Source organism: Lithobates pipiens, unplaced genomic scaffold (genome assembly GCF_037356315.1).
Source record: "Lithobates pipiens isolate NorthernLeopardFrog02 unplaced genomic scaffold, aLitPip1_a1.2 Scaffold_16, whole genome shotgun sequence".
NCBI classification, from domain to species: domain Eukaryota; kingdom Metazoa; phylum Chordata; class Amphibia; order Anura; family Ranidae; genus Lithobates; species Lithobates pipiens.
In genome coordinates this window covers 635,831,372-635,855,892 of record NW_027507748.1, presented here as the reverse complement: position 1 = coordinate 635,855,892, position 24,521 = coordinate 635,831,372, and the positions used below count along the sequence as shown (strand labels likewise).

The 24,521-nt window shown below is 43.7% G+C and overlaps 1 protein-coding gene across 4 annotated transcripts in view; it reads left to right on the top strand.

The window, feature by feature from the left end:
• The window catches only part of FAM124A (family with sequence similarity 124 member A), a 178,376-nt gene extending 154,581 nt beyond the window's left edge, over positions 1-23,795 (top strand). For 3 of the 4 annotated variants that reach the window (XM_077484235.1, XM_077484236.1, XM_077484237.1), the window contains one exon: positions 18,425-23,795. In XM_077484235.1, coding sequence (XP_077340361.1) covers positions 18,425-19,183 — 759 coding nt within the window. In that variant the 3' untranslated portion in view covers positions 19,184-23,795. The remainder of the gene's footprint in view (positions 1-18,424) is intronic. The other variant, XM_077484234.1, reaches the window with a different exon arrangement.
• Positions 23,796-24,521: the final 726 nt, after the last annotated feature.

The following is a 24,521-nucleotide window of genomic DNA, read 5'->3' as shown; positions in this document are numbered from 1 at the left end:
ATCCTTGTGAATAATTAAATTGGGCTCTTTACAAGAAAGAGCAGCCAACTCTGATACCATTCTTGCAGAAGATATGCCTACCAGAAAAACTAGTTTCCTTGTCAGGAGGACCAAGGGAATCTATCGCATTGGCTCAAAAGGCTGTTTTTGTAATGCTGACCGAACTAAATTCAAGTCCCAAGGGTTCAGGGGTGACCTAACCAGAGGATTAAGCCGTGTTACCCTATGAATAAAGCAACGAACCAAAGAATGTGAAGCAAGTGGTCATTGAAATAATACCGACAAGGCCGAAACCTGGCCTTTGATAGTACTCAAGGCCAGCTTTATTTCTAACCCCATCTGTAGAAAGTCAAGGATTCTACCTATGACATATTTTCTTGGGTGCCAATCCCTGGATTCACACCAGAAGACATATGCCTTCCAGACTCTATAATATATGACTCTGGAGGCCGGCTTACTTGCATTAACCAAGGTAGACACCACTGAACCTGACAGCCCACGCTTCTTCAGAATGTGGGTCTCAATAGCCAAACCGTTAAATTTAGCATTTGTAAGGTAGGATGGAATATCGGACCTTTCGAGAGACCCTACCGCCATCTTTATGGTCTCTGCATACCAAGATCTCCTGGGCCACGCTGGGGCCACAAGAATTACCAACTTCCCTTCCTGCTTGATCCTGCGAATAAGTCGCAGAAGCAGCATAACAGGAGGGAATGCATAAATCAGTGAAAACTGATTCCACAGGAATACCAAGGCATCTGTTCCACATGCCAGCGGATCCTTTGTCCTTGACACAAAGTTGTCAATCTTTTTGTTGAACCTGGACGCAAACAGATCCACATCCGGAATTCTTCATTTTTTACATATTGTCAGAAAGATGTCGGGATGAAGAGACCATTCTCCCAGGAACAACTGCTGGCGGCTCAAGTAGTCCGCCTGCCAATTCTCTATTCCTGGAATGAAGACTGCCTCTCTCTGGGCTGCACAACTTCTCGTGCCCCCTTGGTGATTGATATAGGCCACTGCTGTGGCATTGTTGAACTGGATCCTGACAGGACAATTCTGTAGCCTGAGCATCCAGGCCTTCAGGGCCAGGTGTGCTGCCCGAATCTCTAGAATATTGATGGACAGGGTAATTTTTGATTTGGACCATTTCCCTTGGACAGCTTTGAATGAAGCCACCATCTTTCCCAACAATCTCATGCAAAGTTGATTAGAAGGATTATTCTTTGCTTTGACCACCTGAATCAGTTCCCTTATGACACTGATCTTTGCCTGGGGCAAGAACACCCTCTTCTGAGCATTATCCATGATCAGACCCAAGTATTCCAATCTACTTGATGGTTTTAAGGAAGATTTTTCTAGGTTAAGACCCCAACCTAGGTACTCCAGGTAGCTGACTGTGGTGACCAAACTCTGGTCTAAGGCGCTACCGACTGGTTTATCAAGAGCAGATCGTCTAAGTAAGTTAGAATCATTATACCTTGAGCCCTTAATCTAGCTAGAGGAGGAGCCAGGACCTTTGTAAACACTCGAGGTGCAGTAGCTAGACCCAAAGGCAGAGCTACACACTGAAAATTAAGATTTTCTAATCTCGAAGCGTAGATATTTCTGGTGAATGGGAAAAATAGGTACATGGAGGTAAGCATCCTTAATGTTGATTGACGCTAGAAGTTCTCCACCTTTTAGAATGGAGACTACTGATCGAATTGACTCCATACGAAAAGCTCGGATATTCAGAAACCGATTTCGATCTTTGAGATCTAGAATGGGTCTGACATCTCCATTCGGTTTTGGTACCATGAAAAGGTTTGAATAAAACCCCAATCGCTGCTCTTCCATGGGGACCACCGATATCACCTTTTGAGACAAATGATGGTCCAATGCTTGAAAGAGAGACCTCTTTTTCTCTGGATCCCTGGGAATGTTTGATCTGGGAAAACGAGGAGACGGGGGCTCTCGGAACTCTAGTTTTTACCCTAGAGTTATTGAGGAGGCCACCCATTTGTCTCGACATGCTTCCTGCCAGATCCTTGAGAACTGCAGAAGTCTTCCCCCCACTCGAGCAATCGGGGGCGCCTCTTCATAAGAAGGCCTTAGTATTTTGTTTTGTAGGCTTCCTTCCCCAGGACCTTTTTTGTCCCTGGGTTTGACTCTGAGGTTTACCTCTTGAACTTGATGGTGGAGGCCGTCGAGACTGCCTGGAGGCTGATACCCCTGGCACTGGAGAAGAAGCTTGTTTAAATGAAAAACGCTTATTCCTTTTCCTAAGTGGCAAAAGGACACTCTTCCCATTAGAAATTCTTTGGATGTTTTTATCCAGATCATCCCCAAACAGCTGTTCACCGCGAAAGGGAAAACTAGCGAGGAGCTTTTTTCATGGTGCTTCGGCTGACCAATTTTTCAACCATAATAATTTACGCATATGCACCAGCCCAAGCGTAAGGCGTGAGGCCTGGAGAATAGAATCTCTCATAGCGTTTATTGTAAAACATAATGCCTCTGGTAGCTCGGCCAACTCCTGGGCCTGCTGATCAGGAACAATCTTGAGCACCTGTTTAAACTGGTCTCTTAATGATTGACATACACGAATTGCTGCCAGGCCCTGACAGAGAAAGCGTTTTTTAACAGGAGTTCCAACTTCTTATCCGTTGGATCCTTAAGCATTTGAGCATTGTCTACTGGACAAGTCAAACTTTTATTCACAGAGGATATAGCAGCGTCAATTGCTGGGATTTCCCATTTTTTATTACATTTTTCCTCCATAGGATAAAGCATTGAAAATTTTTAGGAAAGTAAAACTGCTTATCTGGGTGATCCCACTCAGAATACATAAGCTTTTCCAGCAATGAATGGATAGGAAAAGCATAAACAGCTTGGGGAGGCTTTAGCAAACACAAACAAGAAGTAGGCTTATTGACTGACTCAGTTAAAGGTAGCATGAATGTGCAGCGGACCAATTCAGTAAGAGATTGTACCAACAATCTTTCAGATTGTAAACCTGATCCTTCTGCATTTGACCCCTCAGAAGAGGAGTCAGCAGCCTGTTCCTGGTCCCCTAAGAGAAATTCATCATCTCCTGCCCCAGGTTCCTCAGTTTGAGGGTCCTGGGTAAAATAAGGGGACCTATTGCATTTTGTTCCATTCTGGGATGCGATTAAAGGGATTGTAAAGTGATTTTTTTATTTTTTTTAAAACCAACAAACATGTTATACTTACCTCCAATGTGAAGCTCGTTTTGCACAGAGTGGCCCCGAACCTGCTCTTCTGGGGTCCCTCGGCGGGTGTCTCTGCTTCCTCCCGCAGGTGCTTCTCCCGTTCATGCGAGCTCCCTCGCATGGTGAGAAGCATCTGCATGCGCGCTCCTGTGATACAGACGGCGGCTATAGCTGCTCGCTGTATCACATGGCCCCGCCCCCGGCGCTCCGCGTCAGTGGATGTGATTGACAGCAGCGCAAGCCAATCAGCGGCCAGGCTGAATGGTGGAAAGGACGTCGGGGGACAAGCGTGGGACTTTCGAGGGGTGAGGTAAGTAAAACGGAGGGCTGGGGGCGCAGGCAGTGTCAGATGTTTTTTCACCTTAATGCATAGAATGCATTAAGGTGAAAAAACATTTACCTTTACAACCCCTTTAAAGCTGTTATTTTCTGCTCTAACCCCAATATGGTTAAGTAAAAAAACTCTTCCATAACTTAGACAGGGGCTGTAGTGTTGGAAACAGTTGCAACATCTGAAGGCCCAGATGGTTCACCCTGATCAACCACGTCAGACCTCTCAGGGGAAGATGCCATTTTTTTTTTTTTTAGAGATGATTCTAGGCTTTTTTGAGGCTGAAGGAGTCCCTCTTGAACCCTTTTTTGGGCTGTTTCTAGCCCCCCTTCTGACCATAGCCCGATGCACAAATGCAGAGGTACTACCAGAAGAATCGCATCCACTGCTTGTGCAATAGTTCAGCTACTTCCACTGCTATTAACGCTCAGCCTAATGCTAGTAGTAAATGTGTCAATGGGAATGCCTGTGTTACCAACCTCTTATATGCCCCTTTTTGCTCTTGTGTCTCTCCTACATTTGCAGCCAGCAAAAAAGGAGCTTTTAAACATATTCCCACACTGGACGTTGCTGCACACTAACGACGCACTAAGCCCCTCCCCTTTCTGTCACATTGCACCCCCCTCTCTTTTCAAAATAAGGTTTTCCCACGTGTGTGTGGGCCTCCGATCTGGCAGTATCGGCATTTGCGTGTGTGTGTGTGGGGGGGGGGGGTGGCAAGGAGGAGACCTGAGACAGGCTGCCATGCAGAGGCAGTGAAAGAAATGGAGGGGCATCACTGATCATTTTTGGATTCCTCCTTTCTAAAAAGAGAGGAAGCTTGGTCCAGGTGGGGGGTGATTTAGTGGAAGAAACCCCCCCCCCCCAACCTTACCGGAGGTTTGAGGAGCTCAACGTGAGGAAAGCATGGCAAGGTATGTGCTCTATACAGCCCCCAGTGGTGACTCTTAGGCATGACATTTACTTTTTTAAAGGAGACATTTCATAAGAAATTTTTTTATTCCTTAGAAGCCTCCACTTACCTTTCCCGCCGCAGGGTTTTCTGTGGTAAAACTGACAGACCTAATCTTCGCCCCTCACAGTGGGCTCCATTATCAAACCTTCAGGAATCGGGGACCCTTGGAGAACCCACGCTCCTCGACCTGTAAAGCATCCCACCAGTAAAACTTTATGGCTGAAAAAACCAAAGCTTTGGATCCCGGGGTCCAGCTCTCTAAAAAGAGAAGTGTTACAGGCAAAACCTCGTTTCTTCGGACACGTGGCCCAGGTACCATTCAATTCGGCCTAGAATGGATCCGGTTGCATAGCTTGCCCCAGCAAAGAAATCTTCCAGTGGAGCTCAGCACAGTACATCTTTACTCGTGGCCAACACCCATAACAAGACACTGGCGAAAAAACTGAGGTACTCCCAGTAGTGGGAGGGGTTATATAGGGAGTGGATTTCCTGTCTTGGGGTGTGCCAGTGTCCATCACCTGAAGGTGGCCTATAACCCACATAGTAACTACTATGGCTGTGTGTCCTGTGATGTACGATTAAGAAACATTATTTTTTAAGTTGTTATTGGGTAAAGTTCCGCTTTAAATCAGTCGCCTTTGTTGATATTGTGTTTTTCATTTATATAGTGATTACTGCCGGTAGACACATCTTGTGTCCTCATATTTGTAACTGATGTCTACGTTCCAAGTACATATTGTTTGGTTAGCTTTTCATACATTATTACGCAGCCTTTGAGAATTGCTCAAATATGATTAAGCCACCTGCTGAATATATTATTTAGGAAATTATTCAGTCATTTCAAATCTTCTTATATGTATGTGAGGGCTGCTAGAGAAATTACCCTCCTGGTTCAGAGGACATCTAGAATGTGCTAAATATATTGACAGCACACTGTTAGGAAAACTACTTATTTTTTGTGTGCTTATAAGTCATATCCTCTGTTAATAAGAAAAGTTGGCCATGCATTCTTCTACTTGCACATTTTTTACACAGTTTCCATTAATGTATTAGGGTTGAATTCCTAAAAAAATACGTACATAATGTGCAAAGTATGTTAGCTCATTACATCAGCCAGAAAAAAGTATTTCTGTGTTCTGATATCGGTCATTTAAAGTCTAATTAGTTGCATATCATAGCTGATTATTCTATGCATTAGACTGTGTGACAGTCGAGTTGAACATGAAAAAAGTACAGATAGCAGAATTTAAAGAGAACCTGTCATAAAAAAAAACCTGCTTCTGGCACATACCTGCAACAGTCCCTAATACCCTGATTCATAGCCGAATGCCAGGCTGTAAAGACGGATGAAGCTGTGACACCTTGGAACTTGTGTTACCCCCTGCCCTCCCTCGTATTTCTATTGGCTCATCACTATGATAGGCTGGCTAACATAGTGTGCAACCCTGCAACTGTTACTTTTTCTGGATTGCTTGGACTTCTTGTAAATGTGGGAAAAAAATATGTAAATAAAGTCACGTGAAATAGAAGAAATGAATATACTTATACTATAACTACAAGTAGCAACCATATACAGTTACCAGTATTTTCCGTATGGTGGTGCTTTATTAATGGTACTAAAAGTTGTGTACAACTGCTAGCAAGTGTCAATTGACAGTTTTAGAGTTTAGTCCAAAGAACATCTTTTTATTTTTCCATGATCTCAACCAGTCTGCAGAGATTGGCCATTAAAATGCCCTAGGGAGGGATCTTTAAACTTCACTCTTAAAAAGGAGGAAATGTTTAGAAGACAGCCACCCACTGAAGCAGTTAAATATTCCAGAAATTAGGGGTGTTGGGGGAACATTTCTTTGATCACTGGGGAGGGAGATGGCGCTCAGTTCCAGCATGCATTTGAGTAGCTCACCACTGCATGAAACATATGGGTATGTGCAGGGCTGTGACGGGTGGATGTTGTTACATACATAGTTACATAGTTGGTGAGGTTGAAAAAAGACACAAGTCCATCAAGTCCAACCTATGGCCATTTTTTTGTCACAGGCTCTTGTAAAGGGGGCCTCAGCTTATTTCTACATGGCAGACATGTGCAGCTGGGCTCTGCCTGTACTGTAGCAGGGCATCATGCTTGTGTTCTGTCCATGCCAACATACTGTTCACATGCACGGATTCTACTCCTAGATGTCTCCTTCTCATCTTCCTGATAACTGTACACATCAACCCCTTCATGTGTGGAGTACTCTCTCATAGGCCTATGTTTTACTTGGTTTAGATAGAAGCTTCAAAAGCCCAACCATCCTGTTGTACATGAGGGGATTGTCAATCATTGCCAGGTGGGGACTCCTATTTCTCCATCACCTCCCACTCCAGAGCCGCACAAGTTTGCACCAGTAAAGTGCCTATCTTTTCACTCCATACATTGGGTGTACTTAACACTTCATTCCCAGGATAGCCTCACACAGAGACTTCTATTTGCAAAAGTGGTAACAACTTTCCAGATAATGGTAAGGCAAAACATGTCAGTCAGTCCGATCACTGAGTCTTGCAAAACTGTGGAAGAGCAATGTTTACTCGCGCCCAAGCTCAAGTTCATTGCCTAGGTTCCCATAAGTTAAGGCCAATGTTCTTCACAGCCCTTCCCCTGAAGAACCCCTCAGCTTTACTCCCTTTCCTGGTGGTGTCAACCATTCGCTCCAAGTAAGCCTTGAACTCCAGATCATTCCCACCTTATAAAGGAGCACTCCACATCATCATTCCACCCAGGAGAAGGATATAGCCTTTAAGGGGATCCTGACCTGCTTACACGCAGTAACTGGGCAGGAAGATCAGTAAGGCTATGTCTGTGATTTTATCAGTCTCTGTGTTACTGAGCTGCACTTATGGTTTGGAATATCCGTTACCCATATAGCCACCTCAGTTGGCCTCATTGGCAACTCTAGATATGTGCGTCAATATTTTACTAATGTGCTGTTTACTGCCCAGCCTTTTCCCTCTAAACCTTCTGAGATCTGGCTGCTCTATTCTTCTGCACCTTCACTTCACACCTATGGTAGAAGGGTATGACATACTCCCCACAGGTGGAACAAATAGCATTTCATACATGACCCAGCTGATTAGCCAGTATTAGGCTCCATGCACACTGAAGCTCAAAAAAGCTTTTTCTGGATGCCAGATTGCTGGCAGAAAACGCTGGTTGAAAAACTTGCTTTTAACAGCGTTTTGTACTAGCGTTTATTAGCGTTAGCGTTTATGGGCGTTTTTTCAATAAAAATACACAGAGGACACTCCAAAAATCCCACAGTACATTCCAAACTCCCACAATGCATTGAAAAAATAGAATGCTGAACACTAATTAACGCGCGTTTATGAGCGTTTATAAGCGTTTATGAGCGTTTATCAGCGTTTGACGTTTTTTGGCGGTGAAAAACGGCACTTTGAACGCGAATTTCTGGCGTTCAGAAAAAAGCCCATAAACTCCACTGCTCATTAAAGCTGAAAAACGTCCATGTGTGCATGGACACATAGGCTAACATAGAGTGGAGTTTATGGGCTTTTAAAAAAAACGCCCAAACTCCAATAAACTGCAGTTTATGAGCTCCATTGTGCATGGAGCCTTATGTCACAGCACTGGTAGATCTAAAATTAGTAAATGTAAAATAAAAGTCATTGAGCTGAAAATGCCCATTTGATTTTACTCATAATAAATATAGCAGCAGATGATAACATTTAAAAAAAGTAAACTTTGATGCCTAGTATAACAACCCCCCCCCCCCCCCCCCCCCCCCACGGCCCAAAAGGCAGGTGTCTACTGACTACTGTGCTGTGTGTGTTTGTGGCAGGAATATACAGTATAATCTTCCGTGAGTACTGACATTAAGCTAACAATTACTGAATGACACTAATCTTACCAAATCCTTTACATTAACTAGCATTCATTATCATCAGTGGTGTGATTTCAAATAAAACAGATATTCATTTCCAATCTGATTTGGCAGTTGAACCCCTTTATTATTAAAGCTGAATTCGAGACATATATAAATAATTTACCAGTTTGTATGTTGTACAGTATAGTTAATGTATAGTTTAGTTTTTCACACAGTTGCATTTTAATAAGTTGTGTCCAACTTCCCATTAAAATGTTGTCTGTTCCCAACTCAGTGCTGAATTTTGAAAAAAAAAAACATTTTTTTCTGTTTTAGTCCATTTGGAGGCCCATATCAGTCTATTGCAGTGTATTAAAGTGGAGTTCCAGGCTAAAATGCAACTAGGTCCTTAACAATAGAGGACCCCACCCACCACGTTTTTGGATATTTTTTTTTTTTTTTTTTCGTTTTGTATCTTTTCTGTTGTTTTGAAGCTGCACTTCTGTCCTACCTTGCCGTCATTTGCATCGGCCCCTTCTCTCCCCCCCCCACCCCCGTTGCCCCGTGGACCTGTGGGTGTCCCAGAATATGACGGGACCATTCAGAAAGCACAGCACAACTCACACATGCGCAGTAGGATCCCGGCAGTAAAGGTTTCCCTTAATTGCAATGCCAGAGCCTACACCCGAAGCCGATTGACAAATCAGCTTGGGGTACCGACATCGCGGGAAGTGTCCTTCCAGTCAGCAGCTACAGTATTTGTATTTGTGTGTGTGATTTTTTTTTTTTTACAGGCTGGAACTCTGCTTTAACATGCATTTTGATGTGTTAGCAACATGATTTAACAAGTCTTGTTAACCCTGCTAGTTGAACAAAAAAAAAAATTATGTATCGGTGACCGTATTTCCAGGGTTTCTCTATGTTAAAAAGGTTAAGAAATGCTGATATAGAATATAAGCTTTGTATTGTAGCATATTCTTTTCCTGACACCTTTGTGGCAGCACTGACTCCGTCCCCCACAACCTGACAGGATTAACTATAAATAACTATAAATTTGATGGGTAGACACCCCGCTACATTCTCCTTTTTATCCTCACCTGACAGATTGGATGGACAAAGCCTCTCCTATTTGGAAGTCCAAGGAAAGGGTCTCTTACCGCACTCGCCCCAGCAGGTTCGAGCCTCGCCTGTTTGGAAGTCCCTCCTGTACAGTCTCTAAAGGAGCTTCTGTGGAGGGAACCCCCATTCTGGTGGTCTCAGGGGGCATCTGGAAGATATGATGGCACAGTAAGCTTTAAAGAAGCTTCATTATTTTGCAGTGGTCCCACTCTTTATTTGCCTGTTTCTTTGTCCTGATTTTTCTCCGGGGCTGCTGAGCCTTGCTGTCCTCTGGCCTGTGGAGCCGTCATGGCTGCCGCACCTCCTCCTCCACTCTGCGTATGTGCAGAGTGAGGTAATTCAGCAGTCAGAGGCTGTTGCTCTTCTCCAAGATGGCGCCGGAACGGACAGGACGCCTCTGCGCATGCGCACAAGTGTAATTTTCGCTGTGGTGGCAGATTCAAAAGCCCAGCTTCTCCTGTGTATGCTTCTGGTCGCTGCACAGGAGACTGGGATTTGCTTCAATTTCAGGTAGGATTACAAACAGCTGTCCCAGGGCTTTCTGAGGCCCCATCCTTACCTTCGCAGTTTAAAAAAAAAAACACTTTATTTTTCCTTTTTCTCTTTTATTTCCGCTGCGTTTCTGGCAGCCCTATCAGGTCAAGAGCCGCAAGCTCCAGGCACAGACGGAGATCAAGTCATGCTTCAAGCAGGAGGTCCCACAGAAGCCGATCAAGATCTTCCTCCCACTACCGCCAATCAAGACATAGCCGCTCACGCCACAGCCACTCCCATCATAGCCGGTCACGCCACAGACGGTCATCCTCATCGCACCATGACCAGAACCGCCACACCCGTCCTGCAGCAAATGCTTACTGGGTATGCGACGCTCCCGCCTTTCCAGATAAGTTAGCCTGCCACTCATGCTTCAATGAGGCAACAAAGGAGAAGGAATCAGATGCAAGGATGGCTACAGAGCTCATAAGGGAGTCAGTGTGGGAATCCATACTGGAGACAACGGCACCTCTAATGGACAGGCCTGCTCCAAGCACGTAATCGGCAGACTTTCATTGTACCCTAGTGTCAGATTCCTCCTCCGGAGATGAAGAGTAGGAGGTGTCTGCAGGGTTTGATTTCTCCTTAGTCAAGCCTTTTGTGAAATCAGTTAAAGAAGCAATCAGTTGGGAAGAAGACAAGGTGGAACCTCAAAATATTCTGAAATATTTCCTAAATTTAAAAAAGGAACCAGAATCCTTCCCTTTTATAGATGAGCTGGAGGATCTAATTAAAGATGAATGGGAAAGATCTGATAAGTGGTCCAGTCTTACCAACTGACTTGCAAAGATTTTCCCCTTAAAATAATCGAAAGTCAATTCCTTGATTAACACACCCGTCGTTGACCCCTCCTTGATGTGTCTTGCTAGGCATGTCACGCTGCCAATCGAGGACACAGTTTCCTTTTGGGACGTTCTCGATCAAAAAATGGATCTGAAATTAAAAAAGCATATTCCACGGCTGGGGCGCTTGCAGGCCAGCAATTACCATGGCGGCAGTGGCTAGTGCCATCTCAGGATGGGCAACTAGTATAGATTGAGCCCTTCAAGATGGTACTGGCCAGGGAAAGATAATATACTCTCTTCAGGAAATTAAATTGGCAGGCAACTTTGTGGCGGAAGCCTCAGTCGATATCATTAAGTCTTCAGCAAGAGCAATGCTAGCCTCAGTGATGGCAAGAAGGGCCTTATGGCTGAAACCGTGGGTAGCCATCACCGCATCAAAAACGAATTGGTGCAGAATCCCAAACGATGGTTCAAATCTGTTTGGTCAAAATTGGACTCTGCTATCTCCAAGGGAACGGGAGGAAAGTCAGGGTTGATTCCTTCCGACAGGAGACCCAAGGCCCAAAAGGGTCATACACAACCTCCCCGATAGATACAGGGAAGCTAAATCCTACTGCCCGGGCAGAGAATTTAAAAGAGAATGGAGAAATGCACTACCTTCTTTTCTGAGGGTGCAGAAGTCCAAGACTACCCTGGCTGGGGAACAGCAAAAGTACTTTTGAGGAAGTTTATGGGCAGACTCCCAGAAAATCACTTCCAATCAACCAGACCACCGTCCTCTCTAGACAAAAGGAAGTTACTACTAAAATATGTAACAGAATTGAAGCAAAAGGGAGCAATTCTAGAAGTTCCATCATACCAAAGGGGAAGGGGTTCTACTCCCCCTTATTTTTGGTAAAAAAGAAGACAGGAGACTTACGGCCAGTACTGGATTTAAAAAACCTCAACAAGAAGATCAAAATAGAGGCTTTCAAGATGGAGAGCCTCCAGTCCATACTACTACTACAGTGAACCCGGGAGACTGGATGCTATCGGTAGATTTGTCGGACACTCATCTACATATCCTGATTCATCCTGCCTTTCAAAAGATTCTTCCTCAGAGAGAAGGGACTGTGAATACACCATAATTTCGACTATATTTTTCTCTTAGCAGAAAGTCGGGAAACTCTGCTCTGTCATTGGAGCATGTTACGACTCTCCAGAACTTTGGTTGGCTGGTAACCTGAAGAAGAGCAATCTGCAATCCATACAAACTATGGTGTTTCTTGGAGTGGAACTGGATACCAAATTGAACAGCATACAACTTCCCCAAGAGAAAGTGCAGCCTCTTATTCAGAAGATGCGGAAATTATTGTCAGCAAGGCATCTACCAGCCAGAGCCTGCTTGAGTGTGCTAGGGTCCATGTTTGTGACTCTACCCATGGTGCAGTGGTCACAATGGCACATGAGAGTGCTGCAAATCTCCTTTCTGAGGCAGTGGGATGGAGTATCAATGCGTCAGACTATTTCCATTCCCAGATTGGTGAAACAATCGGTATGGCGGTGGACACACTCGATCAACCTCAGAAAATACAGAGCGGTAGTTCCACCAGGCCCAGAATTAGTCACATTGGATACCAGTCAGAGCAGTTGGGGAGCTCACTGTCAAGATAAAGCAGCTCAAGGCCAATGGTATTTTCAAGCCCAGGGTGTAGTATCAAATATAATAGAGCTCAGGGCAGCTTTCCAGGCTCTCATGGCATTTGCACCGTTCTTCAGGGGGAAGAATGTGCTTATCCGGATGGACAACAGAGTTGCAGTGTCCTATATCCAGAAGCAAGGGGGTACCAGGAGTCGCACACTGATGGAGGAAGTCCATCCCATCTTAGAATGGCCACAGGCACATCTGACAGACCTGAGGGCAGTATACGTCTCGGCTGCACAGAATATGTTAGCCGACTATCTGAGCCAGAGACGCTGTCGAACAACAAATGGTCCTTGAGCTACCAGGCATTTTCGCTTCTTATGAAGACTTGGGGAATGGCAGAGGTCGACTTAGCAGCCACACCTGTGAACATCAAGTGTCGAAGGTTCCTGTCAAGAACATGACAGCCAAGGGAATTTCAAGTTGGGGTATATATTCCCTCCAATTCCACTAATTGCAAGGTTCCTGTCCAGGCTCTGGAGATTTTCAGCTACAGTAAACGTGGTAATCCCATTCTGGCCGAGGAGACCGTGGTTCACGACCCTGTTGCAACTCAGTCTTCAGCCTCCAATTCCTCTTCCGATAACCCTGGATCTCCTATCTCAATGCGGAGAGGTTGCATCTGATGGCTTGGAAGTTGAAAGGGTTAGGCTGAGGGAACAAGGGTGTTCTCGGGACGTAATATCGACTCTGACGCAGGCCACGAAAACTACCACCAACACCACTTACACAAGAATTTGGGGGAAGTTCTTTTCCATGGCACAGCAGAGGGGATGGAATCCCATTCTGCCAGAACCTCCTCAAATTTTAGAATTCCAGTCTTACAAACTGCCTGAACCCCATGCTTGGACTAAATTCAATATTAGAACAGTAGACCAGGTGATTTCTGACCAATCGCTGGCTCCACTCCCCAAGTTGATTTCTGAATTCAACGTCCCGCAGAGTTATTTTTTTAGGTATCTACAACTCTCCCATGCCTTCAGGTGCCAGTTCTCCAGCTCTCCCCCCCAGGTTGTCCAATCCGCATTGGAGGGCCTCCTCAAGTCCAGTTGTGACACTAAGCCCACCTCAACACTTTACTCCCATTTGATAATGACCTCCCTCCCTACTTTGGGGAAACTTAGAGATAAGTGGATGCGAGACATTCCCACCTTTGATAACGATGATTGGGATGACATGTGGGACTTCCCCTTCAGATCCCTGGTCTCCCTGAGAGATCGGCTGATACAGTTTAAGATGGCCCACCGAGCATATTTCACCCCCTACAGACTGCACAAAATGAACCCCGCCTCCCCGCCGGGATGTTGGCGTTGTGGGACAATACCGGGGGACTTCATTCATATTTTTTGGACCTGCCCAGCCATTGTTGACTATTGGAAGGAGATACTAGGGGTCATTACACAGGTCACCTCCATATCGCTCCCACTCTCTATAGAAACTTGCATACTGGGCCTGCTAGATCAGCTAATTCCCACTGTGGCGCGGCGCACCCTAGCTGGGCTACTTCTCTTCTATGCCCGCAAGGCCATTGCGCTCAGCTGGCGTAAGCCCACTCCTCCCCCTCTCTCCCTGTGGAAAAAATTGGTGAACGACAGCCTGCCTCTCTACAAGGACTGCTATGTTAATAGAGGTTGCCCGCAAAAATATGACAAGGTCTGGTCCAGCTGGCTGGCGGATGCCTCCACGGCCTCAGACCCATAGCCTACTTAACGCATTTTCGTTTGTAAATGAATAGGAATATGCACTAGTGGAAATGTTGTATGTCTGAGTAGCATGGTTTAGTCCTGAGTCATCCTACTGCACATGGAGTCGGCTCTTTGTGGCCGGTGAGATGCCTTGAATTCTCCGACATGTTTTTTTATGTAATGCACTGTCTTATATTGCAACTCTTTACACGTCACGCCTGTAACACTAATCGTGACCAATGTATGTGTTTTTGTTTTTGTTTTTGTCTGTCTTGTTTTGCTTTTGGTTACTTGTTCACTGTCTGAAATTCCAATAAACAGATTTGCAAAAAAAAAAAAATTTTAGAATTCCTCCAGTCAGGAGTTGACAGGCGCTTTGTCTGCCAAAACAGGCACTACATGGGCATTACACCCTCAAGTAATCCAATTCCTGAAAGCCTGTCTGAAGATCAGACCTCTCAAGAAACCAACGTTCCCAATTATGGGACCTCTCAGTAGTACTTGATGCCTTTTCAAATCCTCCTTTTACCCCATTTGAATCAATCTCACTGTGGGATTTAACTCTGAAACTATCCTTCCTCATCGCAATTGCATCAGCAAAGAGAGTATCTGAGATCCAAGCACTAAAGGCAAGGGAACCCTACTTAGTGTTTTTCCCTGATAGAGTGGTACTAAGACCTTCAGAGCACTTCATCCCGAAGGTAGCGACCTCCTTCCATTATAACCAAGACATCATCCTTCCATCCTTCACTAATGAACAAGGCGAACCTCATGTACTGGATGTTAAAACAACCATCATTAGTTACCTTGCGGCTAGAACGCCTTTTAGGAAGACGGATTCCCTCATGCTTATCCCTCACGGAAACAGACGAGGTCAAGCGGCTACATCACGTACTATCGCCTCCTGGTTAGTCAAATCCATCAAGAAGGCATACTCCATCCACCAACTGGCAATTCCTGAGGACATCAGGGCTCACTCGACCAGGGCAGTGGCAACCTCCTGGGCAGCATATTGCAGGGTCTCACTGGAGACGATTTGCAGGGCAGCGGCTTGGTCCTCCAGACACACTTTAATTACTCACTATAGAGCAGACTCTGCTCACTTAGCTATGGCAGAGTTTGGTAGATCAGTTGTTAGAGTCAATTCTTCAGCATTATAAGGAATAAATATTATTTTCTTGCACCCACCCAACTGGCGAGTTATTTCCCAGTGTGCGCTGCCATGAAGGCATCAGGAAAATGGAAAATTGTATACTCACCTTTCTGTAATTTTCCTTTCCTGAGGCATCTTCATGGCAGCACACAGAAACCCACCCTGTTTTAAGGTGATATATACAGAGAATGCAGCAGGGTGTCTCCCCTTCAAATTTATAGTTTAACCAGTCCTGTCAGGTTGTAGAGATGGAGTCACAACCCAATGTGTGCTGCCATGAAGATGTGCCAGGAAAGGAAAATTACAGAAAGGTAAGTATACAATTTTCAGTTTTCTTCGACCCTACTATATAGCACCACCTGCTGGAAGTTCTGTGCAGTGCTAGCATACATTATTGGGTTAGTGAAAAATGTGATTGGTCAAGGACAGCTCTCAGTCTGTACTAATAATCAAGAACTGGCAGGACTAGCTCCCAATCATGTGACTACTGTGACTGCCAATCACAGTGGAGAGATGACTAAGCAGACTTTCTCGAACCCCCATGTACAAGCCCAGTTAAAGTGATGCCGGAGTGGACAGGACGGGGTTAAGTTGTAATGAGCTTCTAATGTAGCTTTTTTTTTTTAGAACAGGCTTCCTATTTAAAGCGGTAGTAAAGTCATATATGCCCTTTTTACCTACAGGTAAGCTTATAATAAAGCTTACCTGTAGATAAAATGAATATCTCCTAAACACACAGCTGTAAGGAGATATTCCACTGAGCAGCAGTGACATCGCCAGTGCATGCACTTTTAGGGAACGGCATACTGTGCCTTTCCATCAGAGGCCTGTGTTGTACACAGTGACTCCCATGCGTATGCGCGGGAGTGACGTCATCGGGACTCAGCCAATCAGACAGCCCGGAGCCCACAAACCCAGAAATAAGACTGGGAGAAGATGGAAGCCCTGTCAGCAGCAACAGCACGAAGCTGGAGGGCTACATTTTAAGGTAAGTCTCATATTGTGCTAGTGTGCAATGCATACTAGCACATTATGACATTGTGTTGCAGGGAAAAAGTTTTTTTTTTTTTAACCCGGGCTTACCACCGCTTTAAAGTCTACATAATACCTAAACAATGAACTTATGTGTTACTGGCAAAATTACCAGGTGAAAATCAGAAAAAAAAAAACTGAAAAAAAAAAAGAAAACGAATGCAGACACATCTAATGACTGTTAAAGGGTTAGTACAACTTTAAAGAAAAAGCGTAAAGGTGACCTAACACTAGACCCCCTTCCCACCTCCCTGGTCTCTGCTGTAGTTAGCGCCATTGATTCTCAGCTGTCAGGGACCCTGCAATATATTACAATTTGTTCTTCAGTTTAGATAACTTGCATTTATGTGCAGCCACTAGAGGGAGCAGGTGCCCCATTCTAGGTACATAATAAGCACAAGGCATGCATCATCTTGGGCTTACACATAGATCTGTGCTTATTTGCTTCTATCTATAATGTGCCAAAAGCGAATATATAACACAACCGCTTTATAATATTAGAGGAGCTACCATTGTTAAATACAATGTCCTTATCAGCAGTGTTTTGGGCATCTGAGTCATTATCCCTTTTACAAGGTCATAAAAAGGGTGTCAGTTTCTTGCAGTCACCATGGCATTAAGACCAAGCTGAAAATTCTGGTGGGTTTAATATGCCCCTGGTGTTTGTGGGAGAAGTCCATACCTCATTCAGCCTTTCATTCACCATACAAAATTAAAGCAGCAGTAAACTATGATTTACAATTTGCACATACAGGTAAGCTTATAATAAATCTTACCAGTAGTTACAAGGAATATCTCCTAAACTTGTGCCATTTAAGAGATGTTTATCATCTTTAGCTGATGACGTCACTGTGGCATTCAAATGCAGAGCACCAGGCTACAATGAAGACCTCCATTCACATATGCAAGAGTTACATTGTCGTGTCCTGGACATTCAATTGGCTGAGAAATGTGAACTCTAAATTAAGACCGGGTGAAAATGGGAGCTCCGGCCTAAGGTTGAAGTGGTTTTTCCGGGATTATGACTGCACATCCCACTGTGTGCCGTCAGAAACCAGAAGCAACGGGGATTTCATCACTTTCGGTTTCAGTTCCATGTAAACAAGACATTACCGACCTATGAAAGCATCAAATCAAACCAATCTCAGTTTGATCTGATGTTTTTTTGGAGGCCAGAGGAATACTATGGGGTCTAATAGACCCCAGATCTCACCATAAAGAGGACCTGTCACAGCCAATGCTATCACAAGGGTTGCTGTTCACCCCTTGTGATAGCAATAAAGTTGATAAACAATAATAATAACAGTACAGTGTTAAAGAAAAGTAACTAAAATAAGTAATAAAATTTGTACAATTTTTTTTTAAAAGTGTCCCTGTCTCCTTGTGCTCAAGCGCAAAGGTGACCGTGAACGTCGGTCCGGCGCGCATTGCACCACACATGTGAGGTACTGTATTGCCACGAGCGGCAAAGGGAGAGCATTGATTCTAGTGCCAGACCTCGTGTATAACTCTAAACTGGTAAACTGTAAAGGCTTTGAAAGCATCTATGGAGAACTGTAGTTTGGTACCGTTCCAGGAGCCTACACAGTTTTAAAGCACAGTTTGGTATCTATTTGCTCTGCATAAAATAATCTTTTATAAAACAATTGGGTATTATATTGTGCTTCTGCGCATTGAAATTCACTGGTGTGCATTTTTCTTTTAAATTACATTTGAAATGCTGCTGTGCAAATATTGTGGGACATACAAATATGCAACACCCACCATTTTATTCTCTAGGGTCTCTGCTTAAAAAAAATATATACAATGTTTGTGGGTTGTAAGTAGTTTTCTAGCAAAAAAAACAACAGATTTTTATATGTAGGAAATGAATGCCAGATTTGGTCAGGACTAGAACTGGTTGAAAGGTAAGTCTGCCTTAATGCGCAAGTATGCAGTGCAAGAGGGGGGGGGCATTTAAAAAAAAAAGTGGTAGGCTTTACTACCCCTTTAAAATACCCATTTTAAGTGATGTTTCTTGATTCTCCCCTATTAAATTTACTGTACACCATTTTCTGTCTTCTTGTAGCAGGTTCACAGTTTAACTAGGAAATCTGTGTGGAAACATCAAAGCTACTTATCCAGAAATGGTAACGGGACGCCATTCAACGTGATTCCTTCCTATCAAAAACAGAAATATGAGAAAGCCAAGACTCATCTAAGCAACGGCCAGGTTCCAGGCGTCAATGGCTCCAACCAAGACTTCTGTAAAACCTACGTTGGGCCACCTTGTTCTAAGAGTGGCAGCAGCACAGCGCAGTGGTTCCAGCGCAGCAAGTCACTGTTGTGTTTACCAACACTGAGCTCATTCCCCTCATGTGAATCCTTTCCCTTTAGCGAGCCCCCTCAGTTTTACAGAAACGAACCCCAAACATTTCAGATGCCAGTGTGGCGAAGCAGCCCGCGGATCAACATTGACGACCTGGAGGGGGCTCAAGAGACTGACGTAGACACAGGAATGAAGCTTTCCAGCTCAGACTTGTCTGTCATGTCGGCCTACTCGCCTCTGGATGGCTTATCCAGTGACTTAGAACCTTCTCTGCCTTCACATGGTGAGGGTGGACCAACAGTAAAACATAAGCTCTGTGAGCTTTCCTATGAATCTTTCCACTCCGTTTCTGAAAAGTCTTCCTGTTCTTTGATATCTTCGGCGTTCCCCAATATCTCCAGCTCTACTTCTCTGACAGAATTCAAGAAAGACAATGAAAGCCATTGCTGGAGTGCTGTGGAGATCACCAAGCAGGGGACAGAGACTGGCGGCACAGAGGAGGAAGAGTTTTATATCTGATCCAAGGCAAGCCTGGTCATAGTACCATAAACTGTATTACTGTCCTGAATACATTGTAGATAATCCCAGGAATGAAGAGATCATTTCATATATCATAAAAAGAAAGTATTATTTTTGGTCTTACATGTAAAATATTGATTGTTTTATAGAGATTATACACATGTGAAATCTTCATCTGCATTGATGGCAGTGTGAAGCATGGATCGGAAACTGTATGGTGTACATACTGCTCCCTATACAACTTAAAGTGGACCTTCAGTCATTTTTTCAACTTTTCATCTGTTAAATCTTCTGCCCTTGTTGTTTTAACGTTGGAAAGTAAAACTTTTTGTCTGCCAGTAAATACCTTATACATCCCACTTCTTCTTTCTTGTCTGGTAAAAAGCCTAGGCTTATGACATCATACACAGATCTCTCTCTCACTCTGAGAGTTTGCCTGGAAGGGAGGGGGGTGAGTCATAAGAGGACCAATGAGAGCTGCAGAGCTGGAGGTGTGCCTCTGTGTAAATCCAGGAAGTGAACTGGTAGCAGCTTCAGCTGCCCACAGTTAACATGGATGCAGTCAGACTCAGTGGAGGGAGATTTCTGCAGCATATTTGGCAAGTACAGAATCACAGTATATATGAAATAATATGCAAAGTGGTTGGAGGGAAGCTTCAGAATGACAAAGATGTTTTTATTGCAAATTATGTGAACAGACTACAGTTCCTCTTTAAAGGCTTATGCGATAAAGCACACAGGAGACAACAAACCATAGCAACAAACTCTGGGTGGCTTCATTTTGTTCCTATAGAAAATCAAGTTTTTAAAGATACAGGTTTACTTTAAAGAGGAAGTAAACTCTCCCACTCTGATGCTTCTTTTCATTTAGTCCATTATAATAAGTCATTATCAGACTATAGCCACTGTAATCCAGCCCAAATCACATATTACTTACTGTTTAAAGAAACTTTAAAAAACTTGTTTCCAGGGGTTAGGCAGCACCATCTTAAGTATTGTTTTCTGAGTCCACAGTGGAGTGTATTTCCGCCCTTACATTGAGCACGTCCTGTACTGTTAACCAAGCCTCCTTCTCAATCCAATGTTTCTATGGTAACCCTGCTTCCCAGTTCATAGCTGACTTGTTTATTTCATAGTATTTACTTGTGCCGATGTCTAATGTTTCCCTTTGTCAGACTTATCAGCTTCAGCTGATAAGACTGCAGTAATGGCTGCAGTTTAGACTGTATGTGAGGTCACATGGTATGTAGGAGGAAGCTCTGAGTGATTAGCATAGTTCAGAGCTGTGCCGTAGGAAGTCCTGATAACAGATAGGAAAGCACATAGAGAGTGTGCCTTAAATCAGGGGAGATCTGGGCATGCTCAGTGACTTAATTCCACAGAACAACAAGGATTACAACAATACTAAGCAAGTAAGGAGGTATCTACAAGCAGTGTTCATTAGGGTTTTTTATGCTGATTTACATGGGACAAAGTTGTGGGGGAGGGTTTATAACCACTTTAACCACTTGACCACTGGGCACTTATACCCCCTTCCTAACCAGACCAATTTCAGCTTTCAGTGCTCTCACAATTTGAATGACAATTACTCATGCAACACTGTACCCATATGAAATGTGTGTCCTTTTTTCACACAAATAGAGCTTTCTTTTGGTGGTATTTTATCACTGTAGGGTGTTTTATTTTTCGTGCTATAAATTAAAAAAGACTGGAAATTCTGTAAAAAAAATAATTTTTCTTTGTTTCTGTTATTACATTTTGCAAATTAGTAATTTTTCATAATACATTTTGGTCGAATTTTATACTGCTATATCTTTGGTAAAAATAATCCAAATTGGTGTATATTATTTGGTCTTTGTGAAAGTTAGAGTCCACAAGCTATGGTGCCACTGCCAATCTCTGAAAATTGATCACACCTGAAGTACTGACGGCCGATCTAATTTCTTGAGACCCCAATAAGCCAGGAAAGTACAAATACCCCCCAAATGACCCCTTTATGGAAAGTAGACATTCCAAGGTATTTAGAAAGAAGTATAGTGAGTCTTTTGAAGTTGTAATTTTTTCCCACAATTCTTTGCAAAACAAGATTTTTTTTTTTTCACAAAAGTGTCATATTATCAGGATATTTCTCACACACAGAATATGCATACCACAAATTACACACCAAAATACATTCAATTATTCCTCCTGAGTATGGTGATACCACATGTGTGAGACTTTTACACAGCGTGGCCAAATACAGAGGCCCAACATGCAGGGAGCACCTTCAGACGTTCTAGGAGCATACATTACACATAAAATTCATAGTTCATAGTTTATAGTTCGTAAGGTTGAATAAAGACACCAGTCCATCCAGTTCAACCTGAGCGAGTGGCTACCCCTATGCCTGTACATTGCACACTCACATTGGTCCCTACCCTCAAGGAGCCCACAATCTAAGGTCCCCATTCATATACTAGGGCCAATTTTGGACAGAAGCCAATTAACCTACCTGCATGTCTTTGGAGTGTGGGAGGAAACCGGAGGAAACCCATGCAGGCACAGGGAGAACATGCAAACTCCAGGCAGGTAGTGTAGTGGTTGGGATTTGAACCAGCGACCCTTTTTACTGCTAGGTGAGAGTGCTAACCACTACACCACTGTGCCGCCCACCTCTGTACCTCTATAATTTTGAAGGCCCTGGAGCACCAGGACAATAAAAACGCCCAAAAAATTACCCCATTATGGAAAGAAAACACCCCAACGTATAATCTATGAGACATATCAAGTCTTTTGAACATTTTTTTCTGCAAGTTTTTTGGAAAATGTGGAAAGAAAATGAAAACGCATTTTTTTAACACAAAGTTGTCCATTTATACAATATTTCTAATGCATAGCATGTACATGGCAAAAATTACACCCCAAAACATTGTCTGCTACTCTTCCTGAGTATGGCGATACCACATTACCACATGTGTGAGACTTTTACACAGCCTGGCCACATACAGAGGTCCAACATGTGTTGGGCATAGATTTCAAAGTAGGGGCATACATTTCAAATCTAATTTGACTACCTATTACATTTTGATGCACTGTAATGACATGGATGAGCTGTGGATGGGGATGGCTAATCATGGTTGAGCCATGAATGTGGATGGCTGGGTATGGCTGAGTATGGCTGCGTGGGTATGGATGGGATGGCTGAGTATGGCTGGGTCGGTTATGGCTGAGTGTGGATGAGATGGCTGGGTATAGGTGGGATGGCTGGGTCGGGTATGGCTGGATGTGTATGGCTGAGGCTGGGTATGGCTGAGTGTGGATGAGATGGCTGAGTATGCATGGATGGATGAGTATTGCTGTGCATGGATGAGTATGGATGGCTGAGCATGTATGGATGGATGAGTATTGCTGAGGATGGATGGATGAATGAGTATTGATGAGTATTGCTGGGATGGCTGGATGAGTATTGATGAGATGGATGAGTATTGCTGGGATGGATGGATGAATATTGATAAGTATTGCTGGGATGGCTGGATGAGTATTGCTGGGATGTCTGGATGAGTATTGCTGAGGATGGATGGATAAATAAGTATTGATGAGTATTGCTGGGATGGATGGTAGAGTATTGATGAGTATTGCTGGGATGTCTGGATGAGTATTGCTGAGGATGGATGGATAAATGAGTATTGATGAGTATTGCTGGGATGGCTGGATGAGTATTGATGAGTATTGCTGGGATGTCTGGATGAGTATTGATGAGTATTGCTGGGATGGCTGGATGAGTATTGATGAGTATTGCTGGGATGTCTGGATGAGTATTGCTGATGAAGGATGGATAAATGAGTATTGATGAGTATTGCTGGGATGGCTGGATGAGTATTGATGAGTATCGCTGGGATGGATGGGTATTGATGAGAATTTCTGGGATGGATGGATGAGTATTGATGGGTATTGCTGGGATGGCTGGATGGGTATTGCTGGGATGGATGGATGAGTATTGCTGGGATGGCTGAATGAGTATTGCTGGGATGGATAGATGAGTATTGATGAGTATTGCTGGGATGGATAAGTGCTGGAATTGTCACATATCAGCGCTGTGGGAAGTACACATCCAGCCCACAGCACTGCAGCACCTGATCTCTCCCCTCTCTGTTTGATCGGTACAGAGAGAGGAAGCGTTCACAACGCCGCTTTGTTTACCGGTGATCACTCCGTCATTTGAAGCAGTGATCACATGGTAAACGGCCGACATTCACCGTGATCCATGATGCGCTGGGTCCAGACAAAGCCAAGCATTTCATATTTTCAGCAGAATGCCAACAATATCAGCCCACTACCGAACCCCAGTCCCGTTACTAAGCCCTATCAAGATATGGTGCCTTTGTTAGTGAAAGTATTTGAAATGTATGTAAAGTAACTAACACAATGTAAATACTATAATACTATTGTGAGAAAATGAAAAAAAATAATAAAAGTGTACTTTATTTTGTTGTAACAATGCACAGTGAAGCTGTATAGCTGATTTTGTAATAGAGTGAACTATATAATCACAGATACTTGGGGGTTCATATTATGCAATGAGAAACTGGAGCGACCAAAATGTTTACTAATAAAATTGTAAACTGAAACCAAATTGTAAATTGTTCTTTCATTCATTTAATTTGGTTTGTTGTAATATTGAAATGAGTAAAGGAAACGCATGCACCAATTAACCCCTTTGGTCTTAATGCCACGTACACACGACCAGGCTTTCCAGCAGACTAGGTCCGATGTTCTTCCTGATGGACTTTCGGCGGAGTTCCGACGGACTTTCTGAATGAACGGACTTGGCCACACATGAACGGACTAAGTGCGTTTGAAAGTCCGTTAGTTTTGAACGTGATGACGTAAGACGGGACTAAAAAAGGAAGTTCAATAGCCAGTAGCCAATAGCTTCCCTTGCGTCGTACTTGGTCTGTCGGACCAGCATACAGACGAACGGTTTTCCTGATAGGAATTGAGTCATTCGAACAGATTTGAAACATCTTCTATTTCTAGGTCCCTCGGATTTTTAAGATGAAAAACGATCGGATTAGCCCACACACAATTGGATAGTGTGACAGACTGATCCCGTCGGACCTAGTCTGCTGGAAAGTCCGGTCGTGTGTACGCGGCATAATGATAAAACAAATCTAAATACCTAAGCCCAATTTTGCAACTTTGACATGTGTTAGTAAAACCGTACATATCGTCACAACTACTTTGTGTATCCAGGTGTATTATACCTTGTTTACTTCAAGACAAATTGGGCTTTCATTTGGTGGTAAGTAGTTATGGATATCTCCTGTTTTTTTTATTATCTGTATAAAACTGCATTAAA